Source organism: Uloborus diversus, chromosome 1 (genome assembly GCF_026930045.1).
Source record: "Uloborus diversus isolate 005 chromosome 1, Udiv.v.3.1, whole genome shotgun sequence".
Lineage (NCBI taxonomy): Eukaryota > Metazoa > Arthropoda > Arachnida > Araneae > Uloboridae > Uloborus > Uloborus diversus.
Genome location: NC_072731.1, coordinates 74,290,537 through 74,317,164, shown reverse-complemented (window position 1 = coordinate 74,317,164; position 26,628 = coordinate 74,290,537). Strand labels below are relative to the sequence as shown.

The 26,628-nt window shown below is 33.8% G+C and overlaps 1 protein-coding gene across 1 annotated transcript in view; it reads right to left on the bottom strand.

Moving 5' to 3' along the window:
- Positions 1-7,901: 7,901 nt before the first annotated feature.
- LOC129226314 (pyrokinin-1 receptor-like) overlaps positions 7,902-26,628 on the bottom strand; it is a 78,894-nt gene continuing 60,167 nt past the window's right edge. The window contains exon 2 of the mRNA XM_054860946.1: positions 7,902-8,263. Within this exon, the coding sequence (XP_054716921.1) occupies positions 7,902-8,263 (362 nt within the window). The remainder of the gene's footprint in view (positions 8,264-26,628) is intronic.

Here is a 26,628-nt window from a genome sequence, read left to right as displayed (position 1 = left end):
AATTTTTTTTTCATATTTTGAAAAGCCTTGAACAATGAACCCTTCACGTTAAATTAAATTAGACTTTCGACAAAAACAAAATAAGTTTAAGTTGACCAACGCTCAATTAATTAAACTTGTGCCCAAAGACAATGAGGATTTCGCAATACTACTTCCAGCAATGTGATGTAAATTTTAAAACGTGTATTTATGTCAAATAGGTTAATTTAAAAAATATTTTGTTTTATGACAAGATGTGATTAATAAACTGCAAAATAGCAGTTCAGAGGTTCTAAGTGTTCAGAGGTTCTAAGTTTAAAATGTAAATTAAATACGTGTTTTAATTTTTAACTGCATTAGGGAACTTATTTCTTCCTTGATACTATTTAACTTTTAAAAAGCACTCTGTATTTCAAAGTATAATTAGGCCAGTTTGACCAGGAATTTCTGTGAACTCGTGTTTTTATTTAAAGAAAATTGCATTATTGAAAAAATTCAAGTACTGAAGTGGCACATTCAATTCAAACAGAATTCTAACGAATCGATTACGATTGTATTTACCAATAGCGCAGCCAAAAATTTACATTGCCTCATCCATTTGAAATTTCTCATTACGCTACTGGTAGATAGCATTCCATCGAATTGAACACAATCGAGTTGAATATGCCATTAAAAGAAAGCAAGTTACATTGAATAACTTTTAACCGACCTAATAATCAGATTTTCACAAAATTTTATTCCAGAAGTATTTTTTTCCGAAAAGTTACACTGAAATAACAAATTAGAAACAGTACCTAGTGAAATATTTGACACTTAATTTGTCACCAAGTGGGTGACCATTCCTAACATCATTTCAGGGGCATATTCAAAACATAATTGATGAATCGATTCAAACGAATTCTATCAACCAAAAGTGCAGCCAGAATTTTTTTTTACTCCACTCAGAAGAAAATTTCTCGCTACGTGACTGGTAGGTGGAATTCGAACGAATCGAACATAATCGAAAATATATGCTTCTTAGTCGTCATTGAAAATTGCACCAATTTGGCTCAAAAAAAAAAAAAAAAAAAAAGAAAGAAAAGTGTAATGCTCCTTTTCGAACCTCTGTGCACAACCAAAAAGGGGGTTGCACAACCAGACTACACTCAGTCTACATTCAAAATTTTAACTTATTACGGCGTACAATTTTAAATTATGCGAGACACATTAAAACGAGGGGTGAATTGGTGCTTGAACTTTTCGGAACGCCGTTACTTTTCAAGAAAATTAAATTTCATGTTCACACAAAACTGGCCAGGAATCATTATTCCAATTATTTCTCGTTGGTATTTCTGGTACTGGTACATTTGCGAATTACCTCGCGGTACATACGTACATATACCAACTTCACGAGAAAATTCGTGATAATGAATTCTGTAGTTATCAAAAATGGGCATTTTGATTGCCCGTACGTTCATACGCACCTGCAGAAAGGTCGAAAACACTAAACATACATCTGGGAATGAGTAAAATGGAATTTTAGACATAATTCAAAGGAAATTGTTTTTTTTTTTTTTTTTTTTTTATTTAATACATTTCTTAATGCACTTCGCACAAGGAAGAAAAACTAAATACTAATTGGTAATTCCATCTTTGCAGTGAAGTTACACAGAAATGATTAGTTATTAAAGAATTTCATTGCATTTTAATGATTTGAATGAACACTATTTACTTTAATGGTCAATGATCATAAACCGAGCAGTAGACTGTACTGAGCAGTTAAGCAGTAGGAACGTAAACAAATCAGATTTATAGACCGTAATAAAAAAGTTATTGTTATTGAAGAATTATTTAAAAACAAATCATTTATGTATCCATTTGTTTTTGAAAACATTTTTACTTTTTACATTATTGATTGGGTACACAAGGATGCCATGTTAGGTTTACCCCCACATTTGTGCAGTTACTTCCCACTGCTCGAGAAAAACTTTTACTTTAAATATAAATATTGGGAAAATTCTTCGGTCGCCAGTGACGAGTAGAAAGAAATGTATCAGTCACCACTCCATTTGTTTCCTAGTCGCCCCTTTTCTTGCTAGCAATAAAGGTAACAAAGCAATAAATTAGCTTTTAAATTGCTATTAAAATGCTAAAATAAGCAGTTTAAATGAAAGCTAATGTAACTAATTAACGGCATTAACATGAACCGATAACACAGATATGGTAAAGGAAACTGGCGACCCGGTGGCAAATGATAATGAAATCTTTAGTCGCCACGTTTTGTTATTGAGTGATGACAGTTAGTATTGATCTTAACTGTTCTGTGCAAAAACATTATCGATGCAAATGTTGAAACAGTGACAATGTAGAAAATCCTGATTTACAAAACATGCATGCAAAGCGTTTTATTTAAAGGATAAGCAAACAAAGCCAGAAACTATTGTCATTGTTTTCCTTAACAAACAGATTAAGAACACGTAATCACTTAAATACACTCATTGACAACTCGTAACTGCGACAGATGAAAGCTATTTTACTGATGTACCAGAAGTTAATGTTGACAAATCCGCTCATTTGTCCCTTTGATCATAACATCCGTCTGAAAGGAGTTATTTTTAGCTGGCAGGAAAGTGTGGATGTTTTTTAATGAATCCATCCGTGGCCTTTAAGTAGATGTTTATTTGACATTCGTTTGTTGGGGGACAATAAGCGATTCTTTAGAAATTTCGATTATTTTAAGGAATGAAATAGAACAGCTAACTTGGCCGTTTAACGCGAAAGTCAAATAACAATTGTGAGAGCGAAAGAGTTTTTGTCAGGATTTTAAATAACTATGTGACACTTGCATCATGATTGTCTTAATACTATGAATTAATTGGTAATGCAAAAGCTATTACCTGGGAAAAAGTTACTATTCTCTCACCGTCCATCTCTCACTCTGATTTTTGTAAATATATGTTTTTTTTCACACAAACTTTAGATAATATTTTCATAGAGTGGTAGATAAATTCTGTTGTATACATACACCCTTGTGTAAATTAATGTGAACAAAGGAAATCCATTTAACCTCCATCAGACTACACTGAACGGTTGAACTATGTACACTAAGAACAGGATCACGTAATTTTTTTGCATGATCAAAAGCAGTCTTACGAGGGTTGATTTAACTATTTTTGATAAGAAATGCACCGTCTCTGGTATATGTTGCCCACTTCCGTTCGAAATAGTCTTTCAGTTAAGATAAAATCAATCCAGTCTCACTTTTTCACTAAATATTTTTTTTTTTATTTATTTACGTTTGTGTACCTGTGCACCTGTGATTGCTTTACATTTTCAATCAATCTTACGTTGTATAATATTGGTATTTTCGTGAAGAGAAATTGTAGATGGTTGTTTTCAAAGTGTTAAATACATTTTTGAAACTTCTTAAAAGGAAGCACTTACTGATAACACACTCGACATAATAACAAAAGGAGATTGCCTTTCCCTTGAGAGGCCCTGCACCGGAAATTTTTTGGAATTGAAGTCCTAAAACGCAAGTGCTGACCATATTTAATGACGTTAAGAAAAGGAATGAGGTTCGAATCTCCCTCCAGGAAACTTTTCGGAATTGAAGTTTCAAGAAGACAACTTTACACGAACTATGGTGGGGAGGTGGCGCCTCACTCCGGTCATTTTGCAAGATTGAAGTCAAAGACATGATATTTACACACCTCAGGAAGTGTTAAGGGAAATAAGAAATTCAGTGACTTTCTTTCGGTAATTTTTCAAAACCGAAGTTTCAAAAATTCAGGTGGGGTGGAATGGGTATAAAGACAGGTATTTTTGAAATGACTACCAAACTATTCAAATCTGGTATACAACAATTTTAAAAAAATAACTGAGTTTTTACATTTCAACAATACACTTCACATATCCACAGTTATTTTTACTGAAATTATTTTATTATTTGGTGAAAAAGTTATTATTTCAAAGCCTGCTTCTATACCCATATGGCGCGGGGTGAAATTTGTAGTATTATTTTAAATCCAATTTCAGAATGAAAACATGAATCTATTTATTTTTTTTACAAAAGATATTAACATAAGGGTAAAAAAAATCTACTGAACAGTGTAATCTCTAATTTCATAGATATTGAAGGTATAATGCCCTGGTTATTGAGCATTGGCTTACTTAGTTTTTTGATGATTTGTTCTTCCTCAATCTCCATTTCTTCATTATTGGGGAAAGTGAAAATTCGATTATCACTGAAGGTCGATTATCACTGAAGGCTGTTTTGCGTTCAAGGTGCGATTTCAGGAAACTTTCAACCATGTCTAATACATCTTTACAACCTAATGGGTATCCACATTTTGCAGTGAATTTAAGTGCCTCAACAATTAGCATTTCTTCATCCATAGATAATACAATTTGTCCTCTTGATACTTTAACACTTGGTGGTTTTGTAAGTCATCTTCTAAGTGTTTCATATGGCACTGAATATTCCTCAGAAACTTTAAATATTGACATGCCTTCAGTCAATTTCCTGATTGCAATTTCTAAATCAGCATCTGAATATTTCTTCCTACCTTTTGTTAAATATGTTCTAGGCATAATTCTGAAAAAATAAAATTTTATTTAAATGTATTACAATGAATTGATTATTTTTAATGTAAAGTTAATATATTGTGTACGTTTAATTTGAGGCTATTTATTTTATTTTTAACAAATACATTCATTTCTTTTAAGTGACAACAAAGAAACAATACTACCATGACAACATTAAATTTCTTAGAATAGGATTCTGATAAAGAATACTATCATTTTATTTCATTTAGACATATATTTCTAACTTGTTAATTTGACTATAAAGTTATAGATATACATATAAGTTTAGAAAGATGGAAAGTAAATTTTATGTGTAGAGATTCCATTAAATTATATTAAATACATTTTAAGTGTATTTTATGTAGTTATACCATCACATTTTAACATAAATGAGCATTTTTAAAAATTTCGTAATAGTAAACTTTCAATAATGAAGAATTTACTTCAGAGAAAAACTTTTTGTAAGAAAAAATGAATTTCACAGTCTGTGTCACTAAGCCTAATATAATACTCATTCCGCCCCACTAAAAAGTTTTAAACGTATTTCATAAAATGTATGAAATTTTTCTTACCTGATTTTTTCAGTTTACAAAGGAGACTTCCTTAAATGAATATAACAGTAACAGAATGCTTTCTAAATGAAAATAAAATCATGAAAACAAAGTTTCGAAGATATCAGTTAGTTTTGATTTTAACAATGTAACTTTCAAAAATGCTACTGCTAAACTGACTGTTGCCACTCAATTTTTTTTTCAACCAAAATAAAGTCAAACTTGTGTAAATAACATAGAGTGCTTTTTTTTTTGTCTTAAATGTTTTTTTTTCCTTCTGTAAGTCAAAGATTAATAAACTACCCATTCCATCCCACCTGATTCTAGTTTCCAAAATTTTAAAAGTTTTTTTTTCTGAAAGAGCATGTTTAGAAACATAGGATCTGACCATTTTTTAAATAATTTGTTTAAGTTTAATATTCGCGCTTTCATTGTTTACGCTTTTGTCGATGACATCACAAATGATGAAATGCCATTCACAGAGCAAAATATTTAATTCGAATCTTTACTCACGTAGATTGGCAACGATATCGTAGATAGCAAGCATAGAGCGCAATATTTAATTCGCTTCTTGATTATCATAACGTGGAAATGCGGTAAAATGATGCGCCAAAATGCATCATTTGTGACGTCATCAAGACCACGCCTTGTTTGAAAAATTGGATATTTTAAAAAAAATTAATTGAAAAATAACCGTTAGGAAAATAAAAGCATTTTCAGGGTTCATGTTTTTTTTTTTTTTTTTTTGCTTATTCTATTAATTTCAGTGACTAAAGGTAGTACATTTGACTGAAGGAAACAACCCCACTGTAAAAATGTTTTCTTTTTGACACCACTGGAAAAAGCGATATTTTTAACTCCAGATCCATCTTGACCTGTGGTCGAAAAGTTAAGCTTCTATCTCGAAAGGAAAAAAAGTTACAAGCCTTTTTAAATCGATTTCAAAAAATCTCACTTCCGTTCAAATTGTTAACCATTATCTTTCACATTTCATTTCTTTAAACTTATTTTATTTTGTTTATTTTATTTTACTTTGTTATTTTGGTTACGCTTACTTAATCCATCTGTCTCAATTTAATTTCTTAAAAGTATTTTAATATCTGTCGTCATTGTTTGGGAGGGAAATTTTGCATTCTGTTTTTTTTATTTCTTTATTTAAGCCTGATTGTTGAATACACGTCACTTGACACAATTTTTATTTTCAAGGTGAACCGGACAAAGCCGGGCAACGCAGCTAGTGTTTAATAAATCTAAAGAACTTTGTCACATTAGAATACATTCGATTTGCCATAAAACTGAAAGATATTTGTACCTGTATATTAGAGTACATTGGATATTAATTAAAACAGCAAATTTAGTGCACAATAGAACATATTTGAGGTTAGACAAAACTGAAAAAGTATTGTTGAGTATTAGAATACAGTTTATGTTCAGTAAAGCTGAAAACTACTGTATATTTTGTAGTTAGCTTAGAAAGTTCTTCGTTTTGCATGACGTTGATTTGAATAAATTCATAAAAGATTATTATGGAGCTAATGTAAAACTTTCTTTGAAAATAAATTTTAATACTTGTTTCAGTACGAAGTTTCACGTTTGCCGTTAAAAAAAAAGCATTAATTCATATTATTTAATGGTTATTTCTTTAAAAAATATATATTTTTTAAAACTAATTTTTTTTTAGATGATGAAAATAATGAGCTAAAAACAATAACGAACAGAACAGCAAAAGAAAGAGTTTTATTACATGTGCATTGTGAGTCTTAAATGCAAACATATGGTAGATAAAATTTTAGTAATTTTGTCATTACACTGACTTGAAATAAATAAGTTTTACAATAAACCAGTAAGAGGTATTTGTACTGTATTTGTTATTATTATTTCATTTCCTCGATCCGTAAAAATTAACACATAATCTAAGCAGAAAAACCTCACAGACGATACACAAGTTACAAAGAGTGCTACTCCCTTCCCCTCTAAGTGGTGTGCCCAATCCGTTAACACACAGAACAGGGTAATTTGTTATGAAATACCTTATAAGGTTTTTATCTTTTTGATGCTAGTATGCTTTGAATACATTTCCATTGAAGTTTTCCTTCTGGTATGTTTGAATACTGGCATTTTTGAAGGAGTTCTGTCAGGGTTTTTTTCTGGTGGAATGTTTTAATTAATTTCTCAAAGTTGGAAATTAACAGCACATGATGCTAATATATATTGTTTGAGTTGGTTGGTTCATTGCACCAAGTAGGACTAATGGTTTAATGTAGACCGATGGGTTTATTGCACAAAGTTGAGAGTTACCTTCCAACAGTTTCTTATGCACTGAGTTTCATTGCACCAAGTTGAAATTTATTAGCAGCTTGTTCCAGACTGAGAAGGGTTGGTTACAAGAAATGCTGCAAGCAATTTGTACAAACAAAAATATTACCAGTTTCTGCAATACATCTTATTAATAGATGAAACAAACATCAAGAAAAAATTATGGTGAACATTTCCCATGCACTTTTTCAGAGATTTTTAACTCCTTTATAAAATGCTTCTGCTCTTGAAATCTAAACACAGCATTATCTTCATAATACCGTTCAATTTTTCTGCAGAATGAAGACGAGAAACCAACTGTGCGCTTAGAATGGACTGCGCCAGGAGTTCCCAAACTTTTCCGAGTCGCGATACCCTTTGAAGATTTAGATTGTTCTCGCGGTATCCTAGCCTATCTCTAATGTATATGTACATTCACACCGTGAGCACTTCGCTGCACCCACTTTGAGAACTGCTGGTCTACGTCTTTACAATGTTAATTTTTTATACCTAGAACATAACTCCACGCTGTGAACCACAACTGCTTTTTTGCAACCTGCTACTTGCTCTAGTAAATTCTGAAACGGGATTCGTCAGAGGCATTGTCGTATCAGCATTCGTAGTTCCTTCTCCCCTTAGACATCGACTCAAAGGGCCGAAGGTGTCCTTGAAAGCTTGTTGAAATTTGAGAGACATCAGCTGGTACAGTATAGGATTCAGCGTGGCACTTACGTAATAACTTACTCCAGACAAATAGGTGACGACAACAAAAGTGACGTTAAAAAGGTATGTGGGATGTACGACGTAAGTAGCCATCAGTCGCTGCACATGGAATGGTAGCCAGCATAGGAAAAACGACACTACAACTGCCACTGAAAAACAAAAAAGAAAAATGTAAGGATTTTTAACATAATTTTTTTTTACTAAAGTGAATAATAGCAAGATAAATTTAAATCTTAATAATAAAATTAAGAAGTAAAATACAGTAGTCTCCGCTTCATATAATCACTTTGAAATACAATGATTTTGACAACATTAACTAATTGACATCAATGAACGAATCACGAAGTAATATAAACATACTAATTTAAGCGACACGTATTAAATTTCAAAATAAAATTTAAAAAAAAAAAACAGAACAAACCTTACATTTATGTTTTGCATTCTTCCATCAACACATAAAAAAAGTACATTCATAAATTTCTCGCAATCAATGTTTCTAGAAGTCATCGAAGCGATGTTGTTCTCCACGTTTTAATATTTCCATCGCATTCTTAATTTTTTAGCCTATTTTAGAAAATTGGCACAAAAACAAGTAATTCTTCATTTGGTTCATCAGTTTCAACCTCCATTTGTTTTCCTATAACAATCTGGTGAACTTCTGGTTATTTTAATGGGATTATCTAACGAATCCATTCTTGATTAGAGCTCTTGAGATGTTACACCTGAAAGATTTTCTGTCTTGTTTGGTTTCTTCGTAAACCTTTTTATAAAATCTTGAGTAGGCGAAGCAGTTTTTTTTTTCTTTTTCAAAAAGACTTTTTTAAAACTGATAATGCTAAATGATGTAATGATTACTTAAAGCGAAGATTTTAATATAGAAAGAAGCAGATAAAATCGGGATAAAGCGGGTTTCAAAATAATAAGCAATTGATAATGTTAACAACGATCACAGAAAGTGGAATCCACTGTATTTAAAATGCAATGTTTTTCTCACTGCACTTACTCAGCTAGTAACCAAAACAACGTTACTTGTGTAAAAAAAACTTCAAAAAAAAAAAAAAAAGTCTAAGAGAAAGAAAACGGAACGTAAGACAACAGTGTTTGTTTGCTATTCCATTGCAAATAGCGGTTAGATTTTTGTTTTACTTCCCATTATCTCACCGGTGTATGGCTTTAAAATGAAATTAAATTAAAAAATTATTTTAAATAACTAATAGAATAGTGTGAAGAAAGCTGTAATAGTTACATGTTGAATTTCTTTGCCTGAAAAACCTTAATGCACCAGTAGCAGCATTATTACTATAAATAAGCTTATTACTCTGTTGCATTTGTTGCAAAATGACATTTGAAATAGGCTAGGTAAAATGAAAACATACAAAGCTTATTTTTTATACAAACATAAAAGGAAAGGGAAAATTGTCCGCTGATAAATTAATTGTACACTAGATAATGTTTTAGGAAACAATTTCTGTTAGTATTTGAGTGTAGTCATTTATTTTCGTGGGATTTTGAATGTGAGAACTGACTTTTTTTGCATTTGTAACCTGAGACTTTAAAACTTCAACTTTAGCAAAAAGTTCATTGTTCCTGTGATCGAGTTTTAACCCACGCATTTTTGGAATTCATATTCTCTCCAAGAAAAATAAAAATAGCAGAATCACTATTAAAAAAAAAAAAAAAAAAGAATTATTTGATCTCTAATTCCTGCTTTACTGTCAAACTTTGTGCCTCGAATTTAATCGTCATCTTGCCCAGATCAGTGTACGTGGATAAAAGAAATAACGATCGAAGTTATGCAAAAACGTCAAAAAAGTTTGCCGCATGATTATTTGGATGCTTATGGATTAGTTCAGAATATTTAAGGCTAATATTCCAGCTGACACGTCTGAAGAATTTTCAGAGCACTAATTAATTCAAGGAAGATGTTTGCTTCCAGGAATCTCTATAGATCTTATTTGAAATCCAATCTTCATTAGATGTGAAACTAGTAACAATTTACGGACCTGCTCATGATTCGCTTACTCATTTTGGCCCTTAGAGAACACCTTACTTTTTTTTATTTTAGTAGACCTCAGGCTAAAGAATACATGCAAATGTTTTTTTTAAAATATGATATTAGTGCCCTTTTGATTGAAAGGTTAGATAACCTGATTTTATTCCTTTTTTTTTTGGATTCACTCGTGATTTGAAATAAACTTGAGACATGTCGTGGTAAAGCATTTGTAGGAACAATACTGAATGAACTATTGAATATACTGCCGTGCTAAGCACAAAAGTCGTATCTGCACTTTTTATCAAATTTGAGTTACGGTCACGAGGTGGTTCTTTGTCAAATGTGTATCCTAAATACGTCAATGGGAAATATTTTTTTGAAAAATCTGAAAAAAAAGCATTTGAATCAAATACATAAAAGAGCAAAACTTTGAACTGTAATTTCTCATTTTGAACTTGGTCACAGATACGACTTTTGCGCATAGCTCGGCGGTATAAACTTAAAAAACAGTTCAGTCACTGAATAGGGGAAGGTTGCCGTCAGTGAACCACATAACACTTTTCACCTTTTTTAGGATGTAGTTCAGACTCAAAATTTATATTGAAGATAGGAATAATTACTCAGTATATTTATCCTTTAATAACAATATTTGCTTTTACGTTAACTGTATTCAATAAAAAAATAATAATTAAAAAGAAATATTTTAGCATGTGATCCATTCACGGCAACCAGTTGCTATGGGTGGACCATCGAGTTTCCATCGATGGACCACATTCTCAAATAAAAAAAATCAAATCGCAAACTATAAATACTTTTTACAGGAGCTAAACTAACACTACAAATAATAGTAAGTTATTCAAAAAGAGAGAATTGGTTTTTTTTTTAATTATTTTTTATCACAGGAGAAACACAAAAACCCCTCAGGACACACAACACAGCTGTTTTCACCACTTGATATTTTCTAAAATGTAACTTACTCTTTTTAGCTAAAATTTTATGGTGTCTCTTTTGAACAAATGGGAGTCCTGTTTCATCCAAGTTCAAAAATTTTGATCCACAAAGATTTTACTTGATGACAAGGATTTTGTTATAGCTCGTTGCATGCCCTCAGTTATCCACTGGCTTCATTTCACGTTTTTTTTTTTTTTGTTTTTTTTGAACAACAAACATACTTGAAACTGTATTAAAATTTACTTTAACAAATACTGAAACGACTACATAAGTTTTTAAGCGGGACAAAAGAAGACACTAAATCTGATTTCGTGCCTGAGAAAACTCTGGTGGGAAAACATCTTTAAAGGCCAGTTGTGGAACCGGTTCATTAATGGCAGCCTACCTGTATTTACTTGGTAGGTCTAGTCATTAAATTAAGTACGCATATTCCTCTAGGGGGGGGGGCTGAAAATTCATAACTCAAAGACATATCTTATATTTTTCCGGAATAAAAGCTCAATTACCTGCTTTAAGGATTATCCTCATATATATATAGGAGGCATTCAAATGAAACCCGGTCACTAGTGTAAAGTAACGGTAACGAATTTATTAACTCAAATTAGTTGCTAAAACTGTTGGCAAATTTATCCCTTCGCGACATTAGTCGGTGGATTCCATCTTTGGAGCAGCTAGTAGACTGCTGTCGAATCTAGGCCTAGACCCAATCACACACTTCGTCGTCCGTTGTGAATAGATGTCCGCCAATAGCTTGTTTCAGAGGTCCAAAAACTTCTGGCCTCTGAAACATCTGACCCATGAAAGTCACTCGGTGAAAGGTCTGGACTGTACTGTGGTTGTTCCAGCGGTTCCAACAGAAACTGCTGCAGTGTGTCTTCACCGCATTGTCCATGTGTGGGCACCTTTGGACACTATGCCTGGCCGTTTCAACTTAATGGCCCATCTAAGGTTCTGTAAAGTGACTTAATAGCACTGGGCACTAAGGGTGATTCCCTGTTCCAGGAAATCGACAAGCAGTGGGCCCTCGTGACCAACAACAAGGACATATTCCGTAGTGGACGATAACTTGTCTCACCATCTTCTTTCCGGTGTGAAACTACACTGCCGCTGTGAGAAAAGCAAACGTTGCGTACGCATCAGTCTCTCTACCAATAGATGGTGCTTCCATACACACAGTTACGTGACACCTTCTAACGTTTAATGTGAAGTAGACGCACTGACCGGGCTTCATCTGAATGAACTTCATATAATAGCGAATTCATTGATCGAAGAACGCTCTGCAGTCATCAAAGATAAAACTCGCGCCACGGCATGGTGATTTGATAATATTTTTTGGTAATGTTTGACATAAAGGGAAATGCTTTATTTTGACGAGGCCGAACTGGATCCGGTAACATAACTGTTTTACTGAGAAGATTAATTTTAGGAGAATGAAGAAACGAAGGTCAATTACACCTATCTATTGGAGTTTAGGATTAATCCACTGGAGTTACACTTAAAATTTTATAAAAAAATATCACCAAACATGCAATTGTTTCGTTCAAATGCAGAAGCAATTTTCATTCGTCATACCTCGACGGGGATTTTCTAGTTATTATAATAACCGAAATAAAGTCAATAAAAAGTTATATATACTGAAAACACTCATACAGTTGCAGATAAGCAGCACTGCGTGTTGATTTATTTTTTGATCAGATTTTCTTCCTTCCTCAGTGGCACGACAGATCCAAGTGGGCCCTGGCCTTCTCAACAATATTTTTTCCATGGCTCCCTTTTTTTTGGCTAATTCCTGACTTTTATGGTAGAAAAATCCTTATCAAGGCATTCAACACATCTGAGATCAGGTCGACCTCTTGTTCTAACTCCTGTAGGTTTAGCCAAAAAAAATTTCGTTTGCTGATCATTCTTTATTTAATCTTAAAACGTGGCCAGCCCATTTGAATCATAGATTTTTTTTTTTTTTTTTTTTTGAATTTGACCATATCAGGTTCTTTAAAAGCATGATATAGCTCTAAATTAGAGCGCCTGTGCTAGACATTATCAACCTCCTTTCCTCCAAAGTTGAGTCTTAAAATGCGGCGTTCAAAGACATTAAGGGCATTTTCATTGTTTTGTGTCAGTGTTCAGGTTTCAGAGGAATAAGTGAGTACAGGTCTGATAAGAGATTTATAGATTAAAATTCAGTTTTCCTTTTCAGTAAATTTGATTTTAAGTAATTTTTCAATCCGTAGAAGCATCTAATGGCAGCACCAATTCTCTTCGTATTTCAGAAGTAATATTGTTATTAATGTTGACTGCAGAGCCCAGATAGATAAAACTATCAACTTTTTCAAATTTATTGGTACCAACTTGCAGGTGGGTAAGCAGCGTCTGTTACCCTAGAGCACTTCATGTATTTAGTCTTCTTCTGGTTGCCAGTAAGGTGCATTTTACTTGCTTCCTTTACAGGGCTAGGAATGCTTGTTTTATGTCGGGAAGATTTCTTGCAATAATATTTATGTCGCCCACAAATGCAAAACTTTGCACAGATTTAAAGAATATAATTCCTCTGGTATTCATCTTTGAGTCCTGTATGACCTTCTCTAAAGCAATATTAAAAAGTCGGCATGCAAGTGCGTCACCTTGTCTAACTCCATTTCTAAATTCCATCAGTTCTGAAAGACCACCTTGGATTTTGAATATTCGCATTGTTTTACTTAGCGTAAGAGCGAAGAGCCTTATAAGTCTATCGGGGATGTTAAATTCTTGCATAGCATCAATAAGTAACTTTCTATTTTTGCAATCACAGGCAGTTTTGAAATCTATAAAAAGATGATGATTCTCAGTACCAAATTCTTTGGTTTTTTTCTGGGATTAACCTGATGTTAGAAATTTGTATGTATGTATATATATATATATATATATATATATATATATATATATACAGGGGCGGACTAGTCAGGTCGGCTAGTCGGGGATCCCCGACTGGGCCAACCGCTGAGTGGGCCACTTTCAGCATTTTTTTTTTAAATAAACTTAATACATTTAAATTCACACCTAACATTTTTTAAAATACCATAATAATAAAAAAAAACATGTAATTTGTTTTCTCTATGCGAAAAAAGTGTTTAGAAACATGTTTATTCTTTTTCCATCCTTAGTAGGGACCAAAGTAAATAGCCCCCTAAGTCTATATGTCCGAATGCTTTCCTCTCATCAACTTTCTCTCTAGTTTTTAAAGCTTTGGGGACCATGGCTCCCATTTTGAGGAAACGGGAGAGGGTCAGAGAAATTGGGGTCCGGCGCGGCCTGAAAAAGAGCCCGGGATGAAAAAAGAGGGTTAAAAACTTATATTTGTATATTTACTAACAAAAATTGAAGAGGCTTGCACCATTAGACAAAGCGGCCCCGGCCCTGCCATAAATGCGTGGGTCATGTTTGGGCTGATGATACAAATGAGTAGGGGCATGCACAAGAGGGGGGGGCACCTATCGACCCGGTTCTGAGCCTGAAGGAGGCTCGAGATTTTTTTAATGAGGGGTGAAATCTATGTAGGGAGAAACAAGATGGAGAGGCGCTTGTAAAAGTCATTTGTGATGGGCCCCAAAATTTATGTGCACGCCCCTGGTATTCACTGGTTGTAATCGATTCAACTAAATACTGTCAGTTGGCAAGATATTTCATTGGTGTATTGTAAATTATCTCTATACGAGTATTTTCATCTCAGAATTGCATGCGGGAAAGCAAGCCAGAACTATGATAAACTGAATCTGTAACAGGACAAAAATTCGACTTAGAAGGAAGAGCTGCTGAACTTAAGCGGATTTAGGATTGCAACCAAGGTTGGAAGGGGGGGGGGGACAGGTTTTTTTTTTTTTTTTGAGCAACATTAGTTGTAATCAGGCTCAGATTGAGACTTAACGGGAACCCTAAGGTATTTCAGGTATGAGGTGTCTTTGTAGTCCTAAAGTCACCTATGATAGTCTACAATGGAGTTGCTCTCTCTCTCTCTCTCTTTCGAAACTTTAAAAACATTTTTCTCTGAATGAACATGCTTAAAAACATAGGATTTTACCATTATTTAAATAATTTGGCAAAGTTTAATACTTTTTCACAATTATTTTAAATGGTGCAATTTCATTTTTTACGCTTCTGCGCATGACATCACAAGTGATGAAATGCCATTAGTCCAGATCGCAACATTTAATTCGCTTCTTTACTCACATGTACTGGCAACGATATGGTTGATAGCAAGCGTAGAGAGGAATATTTATTTCGCTTCTGAATTATCATAACTTGGAAACGCGGTAGACAGCAAGCGTAAGTCAAGTGTTTTCGATAGTAATTATTTTTAAAATATTAAAAAGCTTTCTGATGTTTAGTTTTAAAGGTAATGCAATGAACATTCAGATATATTCGAATCATATTCTTATCGAAAAGTGTTTGAAACGAGGGAGTGATGTTTCAAGTACAGGCTTGAGTGAATCTTGGGAACCTTTTGGAAAAAAAATCGCTTTTGTGAAGTTTCGTTTAAATTTTTAAGGGGCGGGCAAGGAGGGTTGATTAAGTTTAGGGTCAAAGGTTAGCTTAAAAAGGTAAGGCACGGCACCCTCCAAAAAATCTTAGGAGAACACTCGGGAAAACTGTTCTTTTTCCTTTTAATATTTCCAAACATATAAGATTATGTTTTAAAATTTTCAATGTCGGCAGAGTCGCCGGATTCCCTGTGGTAAATTGTAGTTTAAAATTGGGTCAAGTATACTTCAGTTTTTAAATGCTTCCACTGAGTTTACTCTCTCAAACGTGACCAAAGATATTTTTGCGTTTTTTAATAGTTCAAAGTCGAAACATTTTCGTAGAGAGCCGAGAGAGCTCCCGATGCTTCCCTGTTCCATTAATTTTATCAAGGGTAGCCTAAAATTGCATTTCTAAAACTTCCCATTTCGGAGAAATTCTGGGAAGAGCCTTTGACATTCTATTTTAAACAAAGATAGACTTAAATAGATTTCAATTTTGGAAAAAAAAAAAAGAAAGAAAGAAAAAATTAAGAAGACAAAATCGTGGGGAAACCTCTTCCCGAGTAGCATCAACTCATCGGCCGATCATCGGCCGTTCATCGAAATCCGATCAAACTTTGATCGGCCGATGATCGGTCGATGATCGGATTCCGATGAGTTTTCATCGGAAATTGCTGCAATATGTCTCATCGGCATCAATAGTAGAATCCGATCATTGGAATTCGATGAATTTTGCTCCCTATACCGATGAGATTTGGAGCAATATACGAGCAGTGCTGTTCCGAGGCGATGAATTTTGGATGAAAATACGATGAGATTTGGAGCAATATACGAGCAATGCCGTTCCGAGCGATGAATTTTGGATGAAAATACGATGAGATTTGGAGCAATATACGAGCAGTGCTGTTCCGTGGCGATGAATTTTGGATGAAAATACGATGAGATTTGGAGCAATATACGAGCAGTGCTGTTTCGAGGCGATGAATTTAGGATGAAAATACGATGAGAAGTAGTAACAACTGCGATATAGGGAGAAGTAGGAGGAAAAAAAATTAACAGTGGGAAGGGGAGTCCGCCATCTTGAAAACTTTCAGGATGGGGTAATTTTGGATGATGTCATTTGGGACAATTATTTTATACATTTTATTTTTTTTAATAACTTGTTTATTTAATTTCTAATTAAACAACTTTTGACGAACGTGATTCATTAGCTCAAACGAAGTCGCTTTAGCCGGGAATCGAACCCTAGACCTCTGGAATACGAGATTCATATGCTAACCACTGGACAAGTAATGCTCTTTCCTAGGAGGAAAATAATGTATTAAATGGAAAATCATTTGTGGCGCCATCTATCGGGTGGCAAGGCCATGACAGATTTCTGAACGAAAAAGTGAGAACTTTATTCAGTGAATATACTTGTGGCGCCAGCTAATGAAGAGTCGGAGTCGATCATTTTGCCCGCAAACCGAGTAGGAGTCGGTAATTTTGGGAGTCAAATTGAACGGAGTGGAATTGTTTTGGAGATAGAGAGAAATCATTCAAGAGTCGGAGTCTCATTTTGTTCGCAATTCCAGTGAGGTAATCAGGGTTGGAATCGTGGAGTTAAAGTTGAATTGATTTTGCAGCAAATCGGAGTAAACCCTTTCAAAATCCAGGAGTCGGATTCGGAGTCAAAATCTCAGTCATTTTTCCTCCGATTTTCAACCCTGAATGTTGATCCGTATAGCCTTACGTTTGATCAATGACACTATCAATTGTCGGATATTCGAATAATAAAATTTATCCTATTTTAACAGTTGGGAGATTTCCAAAAATTTTAGATTGGGAAAATTTTTATCGGAAAATTTAAACAACCTACTTTTTTAAGATGAAATGTAACTCGGCAAATTTTCATCGGAAAATTTAATCGTTACGATCTCTCTTTCCGATGAAATGTAGCTCGGCAAATTTTCATCGGAAAATTTGATCGTTAAGATCTTTTTTTCCGATGAAATGTAGCTCAGCAAATTTTCATTGGAAAATTTGATCGTTACGATTTCTTTTTCCGATGAAATGCAGCTCGGCAAATTTTCATCGGAAAATTTGATCGTTACGATTTCGTTTTTCGATGAAATTTCGCTCGGAAAATTTTCATCGGAAAATTTGATCGTTACGATCTCTTTTTCCGATGAAATGCAGCTCGGCAAATTTTCATCGGAAAATTTGATCGTTACGATATCATTTTCCGATGAAATGTAGCTCGGCAAATTTTCATCGGAAAATTTGATCGTAAGGATATAGTTTTCCGATAAAAAACAGCTCATCGAAAACAGTTCTCGGATTCTGATCGCAACGATATCAGCGTGCATTACGCGATGAGTTTAGGAGGAGTCAATGATCGACCGAGCAAAATCCGATGAGTTGATGCTACCTGGGTTCTTTTTCCTCTCTTCTAACGTTACCGAAAATTGTAAAATTGCGGTTTTTGACATCAACTTTGAAAATATCGCTTGGAAGGAAACTATAGAACCCCTTCTCCCGATTCTTTTCTCCTTAGGCCTATATCGATCAACCAATTTCGAAAACTTTCCGGGAGAATTATCCGATTCCCCCCCTTTCCTCGTGTCCTTCAGATGTTATCAGTACAGAAGAATAAAGATGTGCCTTTTCAGACTTATCACCATTATCACGACCCGATTAAGATAGCAGGGGCTCCTAGGCCAAATGGTTTTTCGGGGCCTCTTTGTAGTTAATCCTCACCAAGTGATAGGAACCGGGGGCCTGGGGGGTTATGTTATGCAGTCAATCCATACAATTTTAACCATTGGCTAAAACAGTTGATGTCATTTGGTGGCCCTACGCCATGGCCTAGTTGGCCTATTCAGCAATCAGGCCCTGACCATTAGTATCTTTCTTTCAAAGTACATAAAAATTGTGTCAGTGGTAGCTTTATTTTAACGTTTCACAATTTTCTTTTTTTAGAACTTTGGAACTTGATTTAGAAACTTAAAGGGAACTAGGAACTAGCGGTAGTTTAATGTCTTAGCTCGACTAGAAAGAATCGAGATCCAGTAGTTTGATTTAATTTTTTTAATTTACAGAGGTGGACCAAAAAATTCTTTTGCCGACTGGGCCAAAGTCAGCCAGTCCGCCCCTGTATATATATATATATATATATATATATATATATATATATATATATATATATATATATATATATATATATATATATATATATATATATATATTAGGGTGGTCCTTATTTTTGAAGTTGTAGATATTTTACACGACGCCCCCTCAATTTGTTCCATTATACAAATAAATGACCCATGCAAAATTTTAAGTCAATCCATGAATAATAACACGTGCCCCTAGGGCCCCATTTTTTGAATTTCAAAGAAAAAATTGTGGATTTTCTCATTTTTATGTAAAAATATTCCTAGGTTTCATATTTAAAGTAATTTTGAACCTCGATAGATGTTTCTACTTCCAGACCAACCATTCTCTCACTTTCATTCTGTAAAATTTTACATATTACATAGGGTACATATACACCAATGACCTTGGGACAGGCATACTGCTATTCGCGCTCGTTTCAAACCAAGAGGCAGGGGGACATTTCTTTCCACCAAGAGCCACACAAGAGGTTCTAAAGGTCATTAATGAATGGCCTGGGCCATTAATGAATGATTTTTGACAACAACAAATTGCCTCCTCCAGGCTTTGGGGGTGTTGATTAAGAAATTTTTCTGTGTATGTAATAGGTGTGGCAAATAGGGTCACTAGGTTTCCATGCTATAAATATAAGTAATGACAATTATATTTTAATTCGCTGTTCTTTAATTATATACTTAAATACTTATGCATTCTTATAATTTAAATTTTGAAAAATCCTCGATTACCCTACCATAAAAATAAACTTTATTTTCCATATCTAAAATATAAATTTAAAAAAAAAACCAGACCGGAATAATGTAAAAATCTATACTTTAAACTGTCTTCTACTTCAGTACATAGTCCTTTATTATCATCAAACTCCTCTTGCAATTCACAAGATTTAGAAACCGAAATGGTTATCTATCCTAACCTGTTGAACCTTTCTTCTATATCTGGTCTACCACAAAGCAAAACAGCTTGACAACTATTGATATCTGCTCGCATTTCATCAATGTTAGACAAATGCCATATTAGGGACAAAGATGCTGCTCATTTGCTAACAGCCTATATAGATGCAGTACATTTAAATCCAAATAACCTTATGATGAATCGTACATCCCTTAAGAGAACAAGAGAAAATCTTCGAGAGGTAAAATCAGATTTCATGAATTTAAATTTAGATTTTTTAGTTATTCCTTGGGATACAAAGCTACATCCAGATGTAACTGGAAAAAACGCCGATAGGCTTACCATGATAGCTTCAGGTCCCAATGTTGAACAGTTACTCAGAATTTCTGAGATATTTCTTCAGTTGTATATGATATCTTAGATGATTGCTCTTTATTGCTAACTGTTCAAGCTGTAGTGTTTTATACAGCGGCTTACAATACCGGCCGTATAAATTGTGCATATAATTTTTTAGAGCAAAAGCTGAACGGTGATATATTGCTTTTGTATTGCTATCATCATGCACTTGAAATCGTACTGCAGAGTGTCTTTAAAGAAGTTCTTGCCTTTCTTAGTTCTAGACTCGAAATTCCATTATTTAAGCGCATTAAAATTCAAAACGTAAACATACCACTTAAATTCTAAAAGAAGAATTTGATGACATATTGTTCGCAGAAAGCGGAATTAAGAAATATTACAGAGAATTCTCATAACGTGTAATAATATTGCTTGGTGAAGTCATCCCTCCTACAGGAATATGTTTTCGGCAACCTGGAGCTTATCTGTGAGCCAGATGGGTGGCAAAAGGAATTTATTGTTTGAATATTTATATATTTAGGAAACAATTTAAGTTGACCTTACCTGAAGAGAATGCCCGTAAATGCTGTTTTACAGCTAAATGTTGTATGAAGATATAGTTTTTCGCAGCAACCCATTCTAGGTCTTTTAAATTAATATAAATTCTAGTGTCTAAAAACCTGCAGCGTACAAAATGATGACAAACATGCAGCAGAAGCAGTGATTGAAAAATTGATAAATCACTTATGATACTTAGGGGATGAACTAGTAGCTTTGTCCGTATTGGATGAATTAATTAACTCTTTGAATGTAGGAAAAGACTACTTCAAAAAAATGCTTGCTGAATAGAAAGACGTGTCTGATGACTGTATAAAAAATTTAAGATAACAATAGATGATTTTGAATACTTTCTTAGTAAAGATCTTCCTCCTTATAAAATCAAGTACAAGTCAATAAAACTGTTTGATAAGTTACAAACACCAAAAGGTGTTTTCCTATTTGATCCTGATTCATGGCAAAATGAAGGAAGCTATTTAAAGGGAAGAGATATCGTTAAAACGCTGAAAGTTGTGAATGATACAACTGAAAGAGGAGCACAATTAATCGAAGAATTTCACAATCAATTTACCAAATATGAGTCACAAAAGCAATTTAGTATTTTAGAGACAGTCCAAGACTATCGGGAAAAAATGCACACGATTGAGATACATTGAGAAAAGCGTACAATTAAGGTCAAGTTTCTAAAGCAGTATTTCATTCTTATTCAATGTAAAATCTTTAGTCGATATGAAGTAATTAAAAAGATTAATTTTAGTGCTATCTCGCTATAAAAATATTTTGCAAACGTAGGAGAAACGATGTACGGGGTCTGAAGTAAAAACTCGAAGATTTGTGAGAAAATTATCAAAAGTGTTCAAGTTCAACGTCCTAGGGGCACGTGTTATTATTGACCGATCGAGTTCAAATTTTGCACCGATTACTTTTTATTATAGTGTCACAAAACTAGGGGGCGTCACTTGTTGAATTCCGAAAAAAAAATTTTCCCATATAAATAAGGACCACCCTAATATATATATATATATATATATATATACTTATATATATATATATATATATATATATATATATATATATATATATATATATATATATATATATATATATATATATATATATATATATATATATATATATATATATATATATATATATATATATATATATATATATATATATATATATATATATATATATATATATATTGAGATAGTTTTGACATGTTTACCAAAAGACATTTAGCCCTTTTCTTTCCCTATTTATGTATGGGGCATCCGTTAAAAGCAAATGAAAAATGCATAACTTCTCGTTGTTTCCTTTTCCCTTTTTATACCACCTGTTGCTAAAATAAACCATTTCTGTCGTGCGTATCTGCACCACATGATACGCAGCAATGTTATTAAAATGAATTGTTCAAGATGTGATCTATCTTTCCTTGATGTAACGTCTACTAACATTTCTGAAACTTAGAGAGCTAAAACGTGGTACTGTTTACGGTTTTTTGGATTAAAAACATATAAATATAGCCACTAGCCTACATAAAGATTAAGAAATATTTATAGATGGGGCAGTATTGGTAGACATAATACTACGGAACGAGTAGAAAAGTACTTTGAAGTATTTATCATGTTTCAGCATGTAAAAAAGACCCATTTTAAAAAGCATAATGTATTTACTATGAGCTGAAATAACAAAAAAAAAAAACTGTAATAGAGGCAAATCTAACCTGGCAGCATTGTGGATGATACGCTGATCCTAATTACAGCATTACGGCGCTGCTAGGTTAGGTTTGCTCCAACTATAGTCTTAATTAAATTTCTCATGATAGTATTAAAGAGCTAGAAAATCTGGATTTAACTGGACCAAAAATATTTACCCCAATAACGAAAAGTAAAAAAGATAAAAACTTTTTTAATATTCTTCATTTATAACTACGTGTAAAAATATTTTCTCTGCTTCTATTTGATTAGGTAGATAATAATACTTAGATATATTCACTAAAAAATAGTTTCAAAATATTAAAAGCATGAATGGGGTTGTTTCCATCAGTCAAAAGTACTACATTTAGTCACTGACGTTGATACACTCCTGTTTGCGAAAATTGCAACACCACGAAGGACTTCCGCGAGTGAGCTGAAAATTGCAGGAAATGTAAAGTAGAGCACGATATGCAAATGATTAGAATTGAAGACCGGTAGCGCATGCGTATGCTGAGCAGTGCCTTCTGAACGGCGGATAGAACCGAATATAAATAGACCGCTGTAGCGAGGCGTGTATGATTATCGGTGGTTATATGCTAGAGTAAACGTTAACTGAATCTTTACTATGCCTCTTCGACAAAAGAAAGCGAAATTTGAGCAAATTTCGGAGTTTGAACGGGGAAGAATCGTCGGCCTTCGTGAAGCTGGATTGTCTTATCTTGCAGTAGCCGCTCGTGTGCAGCGTAACAGCAGCACAATCATACGTCTTTGGAAGCAGTGGACGGACGAGAGCCGGACAGTTCGGAAATCCGGGAGTGGAGCCCGAAATGTGACGTCAGCTCGCGATGACAGACACCTGGTGCGCATGGCGCTGACGGACCGCACAGCTTCTTCTCGACAATTGGCAGCACAGTGGTCACCATCTACAGGTGTTTCATTGTGTGCTTCATCAATTCGGAGACGTCTGCTACAGCGTGGGCTGCTCGCAAGGATTCTTTTATACAGGATTCTTCTCACGCAAAACCATCGCCACCTGCGGCTACAATGTCCAATGTGCATAGGCGCTGACGTGCTGATTAGCAGCAGGTCCTCTTTTCTGACGAATCCCGCTTCAATTTAAGGCATCATAATGGCCAAATTCGTGTCCGGCGCTATGCCGGTGAACGGCACATTCCGGAATGCATTATCGAACGCCACAGTGGACGAACACCCGGAGTTATGGTCTGGGGTGCCATAGCTTATCATGGACGATCACAATTGCAACGAATTGTGGGCAATTTGAACAGAACCCGATACATAAAAGTTTTGCAGCCCCAAGCTGTATCTTGTTTTTATTGCAAAGTTCTATTTAGAGAAGCAGTTCAGTTTTCTGTTTTTACTTCCTTTTACAAAAAAAGAAATACTGCATTCGCGAAAAAATGTTCACTCAAAAATCGACCTTAATTTCCATTTTGCTCACCTACGAATGAATGTTGATTTGTTTTCCGACTCGACCCCCCATGGATAAGTGCCTAAGAACGTATAGACACACGAAATTTCCATTTTGACGATTCCCGAGTTAATTACGACGAGTTTTCCCATGACGTCTGTATGTGCGTATGTGCGTATATATGTCGCATAACTCAAGAACGGTATGTCCTAGAATGTTGAAATTTGGTACGTAGACTTCCAGTGGGATCTAGTCGTGCACCTCCCTTTTTGGTTGCATTCGGGTGTTTCTACAGGGGTCTTTTGCCCCTTTTAGGGAGGAAATCATTGTTAATTTCGATGTAAACTCAAGTGGTGTTACAATTTGGCGGACACTTGGCGATATATCACCAGTCTTTTGGTCGCCAAGTTTTGTCGCAAATTTGGCGATTTTTTTTATCTGGTTTCAATTTGGCCACTGTTGGTGATATTTAGAGAGTAAACTATTGAATCACATTAAAATTGCCAATAATTGGAAAATGACATTAAATTGGAGTAAAAGTAAGTCATGTGATGCACGCATTAGCTCTTTTTTTTTTTAAATCTAAAAGCTTGTGCACAACATGATCTCAAATCTCTATGTTATAGCGACGTTTCAATGTATTAACTATTATTCTATAACATTAAACTCTTATACTATAACTAAATATACTGTACAAACATTTTGCCACCAGGAAATTTAATAACAGAGAATTTTTATCTTTTCCACAGAGAAAAACATATTTGGTCCTGTTTGGTGATTGCAACCAAACAGGTGGTGCTCAGTGATTAAACAGCATGTTTTTCATTAATATTTTTAAAAAAAAACAGTAGTGTTTTTTTCATTTTATCACTGTCGTTTAAAATACTATTTAAAAGATTATTACACGCAGTTATAAAACTTATGCTAAGTGCACATTAAATATTTCTGTTGACTTAACAAATAATATTCCCTTCTAAATGTATCTTCTTACTTTCGCTTCGATTTGGAAAAGCGTTGTCAGAACTACACGTCGTGAGGAAGAAGATGTACTTATAAAAACGAACGTTCTAATGAGACTGAAAAAAAAATGTCTAAACTTCTTCATGTTCAGTTGCAGATGGTATATGAACTACTTCAACTGCAGTAGAAACCTCAAAGAACTCCAATCAGGCGACTGGAACAGGAAATGTTACTAGAGCTAAAACCCAGTGAAGAAATAGAAAAAGTAAATTAGAAAGGAAATAAGAGGAGTCTGCAAAGGAGAAAAAGTGTCAAAAGAAGGAAGAAAATACACATGTCATATCTGTGGGGTGAAAAAAAGAGTTAATTGAAGACACGGTAAACTCATCTACTCGGTGCAAAAAAACAATATTTAATGGCTGAAGAATACAAATCAAAAGAAAGCAGATACATGAGTCCGAACTAATTCGAACTTTCCTTCGAAATATTTGCCGATGCTTTATAGATAGCTAACGTTACCCACACAGCTTTGTCAGTAGTAGAGTTTTAAAAGGTCATTTGATTCGCCTGTATATTTGCAGATAACGTCTACTATGCGTTGTTTTTCTTAAAAAAAAGATCTCTTCACATTTTTGGCAGATTTATTATTTGGCTTCATATTTTTGGCATGTAGCTTAACGGAAAACAGCAAAAGTCATAAAAATACTTTAAAAGAAGCAGGAAGTTTCCAAACCTTGCTTAAAACGCAAAATAAGACATTTTTCCTAAACCAAACACAATAGAAAAAAGATTGTAGTAGCAATATTTTAATAATTTACTGAACGTAATTCCATAAAATCTAAGAGCATAAAAGCAAACAACTTTTTCTTAACAGTAAAAATATTTTAATTTAAATCCTTTCAATAAAAGAAAAGGATTGATCGCCAAAATAAGCACGTTTTTAAAAATGTTTTTTTAAAAAAAGTAACGAAACAATCGAAGGGAATAAAAGACATAACCATGGTAACATACAAATTTAATTTCCACCTCGAAAAAAATTTCCATTTATTTTTTATTTTTGAATTTTTTCGCAACTCCAGCGTTTGAATACGCTACCTTGCGGTGATTTATAAATTTACAGAAAAAGGTAAAACATTGCGTTCCACGTGTGTCTGTTGAGGTAAACATAGGCAGTTTGTTATGAGTATTAACGCATTCGATGTATCTTAGATTACTTTCAGGAACAGAAATTGTTTGTCCCTAAATCTATCAAGTTTCTCAACAAAAAAAATTTAGTTTTCATTAATTCCAAGTAAAACGTGAGTTGAAAGTCGTAAATGGTGAACGAGTGTAACCACAAGAAAACTCTGGTTTAACAAACTTCGCATTGGCTTGAAATTAACAACAAATATGCTCGTTTGTTCGAAGCTTCTTCTTTTTTTTCTTTTTTTTGGATGAGGATAAAGTTTTACCAGGTAAATTTGTTACTGTATTGTATGAATTTGAAAGAAGATGAGTTCTTTTTTAATTCTAAGCTGAAAAGGGGGATTTGATAACATTAACTGAAGAATTAGGGCCTTCATCTCTGCCTAATTTAAAAGTAATTAATTTAACTAATCTTGTTTTACTGCAGCATTTAGTTGGAATGGATAGTATTAAAAATATTTTCTCGAAAATATTATCGTAGAACGAAATGAAACATGTTTATTCGAGAAAGAACGTTTAGAATTTGATCTAGCAAAAACAAAAGCTAAGAGTTTTTATCTCCAAAATAATGCACCAACTATATTTTATTGCTTATATTATCGGCAGAAGAGTTTCACCAAAAATTTGTTTGGGTTATAGTTATAAAACTGTGCAAGCTAAGAACCTTTGGCGAGATTTCGCATATCAATTAAACCATTTTTATGACAATTAGATTAAAAGGGTAGAAAGATTACAGAATTCGAATACATTTTATTAAAAAATTAGAAACATTCGAAACAGAAAAAAATAAAATTAACCGATTCGGCAATTTGAGAAATAACTCAACTGCAAATGCAATACAATTAGAACTAGTCAAATAAAA